Consider the following 661-nt stretch of genomic DNA (forward strand, 5'->3'; position numbering starts at 1 on the left):
CGTTTATATACTATAATACGTCTCTTTATCTTTAACAAGATTACTGTAATGAGCGTAAATTTCCACATTCTGCGGACTTTGAGAAATTATATTGTCTAATCGGCCCGCATGAGAACCATCTTCGGCTGCCGAAATGCCTCTACTAGTTACAAGTAAAATTACGAAATGCCCCTCCAAAAGAGCATGGAAATTACACAAGGGAAACAACAATTGGACTCGTCACATTATGTACTCCGTCACTCCAAGTGTAGGAGCCAGCCACATACCCTGCGGTTCCCTTCGCTTCGGCCGTGAGTGTGATTTCAAAGCTCTTCTTCTCACCAACTTCCACAAAACTCAGAATCTTGGGTGAAATTCCCACCCTCACGCCCTTGGGCTCACACAAACTCACTTCATATCGGGCCTTCTTTGGGCTCACATTGGTCACGGTCCTGTACACCTTAACCGTACCGTTAAGCCCGTTAACGGCAAGAGATGGATAATTGAGATTAGACGGCGATGGTGGGTTTCGCGGGCAAGGGAATGACGGGTCCCATTGAGCATTGATGCTTGAACAAATGAAGAGGAGGTAGTCTTCGTATGCGGCGTCGTAGACTAGGCCCGGGTCTCCAGCGTGGCTCGGCCTTATGTGGCCCGATCCATAGTCCATAGGCCCGGCTAC

General features: G+C 48.3%; 1 protein-coding gene across 1 annotated transcript in view; it reads right to left on the reverse strand.

Moving 5' to 3' along the window:
* The window catches only part of LOC109841769 (subtilisin-like protease SBT5.6), a 19,182-nt gene continuing 18,521 nt past the window's right edge, over positions 1-661 (reverse strand). Inside the window, 1 exon segment of the mRNA XM_020410709.1 lies at positions 1-661. This exon segment is cut by the window's right edge and continues 17 nt beyond it. Coding sequence (XP_020266298.1) covers positions 191-661 — 471 coding nt within the window. The 3' untranslated portion in view covers positions 1-190.

This window comes from Asparagus officinalis, chromosome 5 (genome assembly GCF_001876935.1).
Source record: "Asparagus officinalis chromosome 5, Aspof.V1, whole genome shotgun sequence".
NCBI lineage: Eukaryota > Viridiplantae > Streptophyta > Magnoliopsida > Asparagales > Asparagaceae > Asparagus > Asparagus officinalis.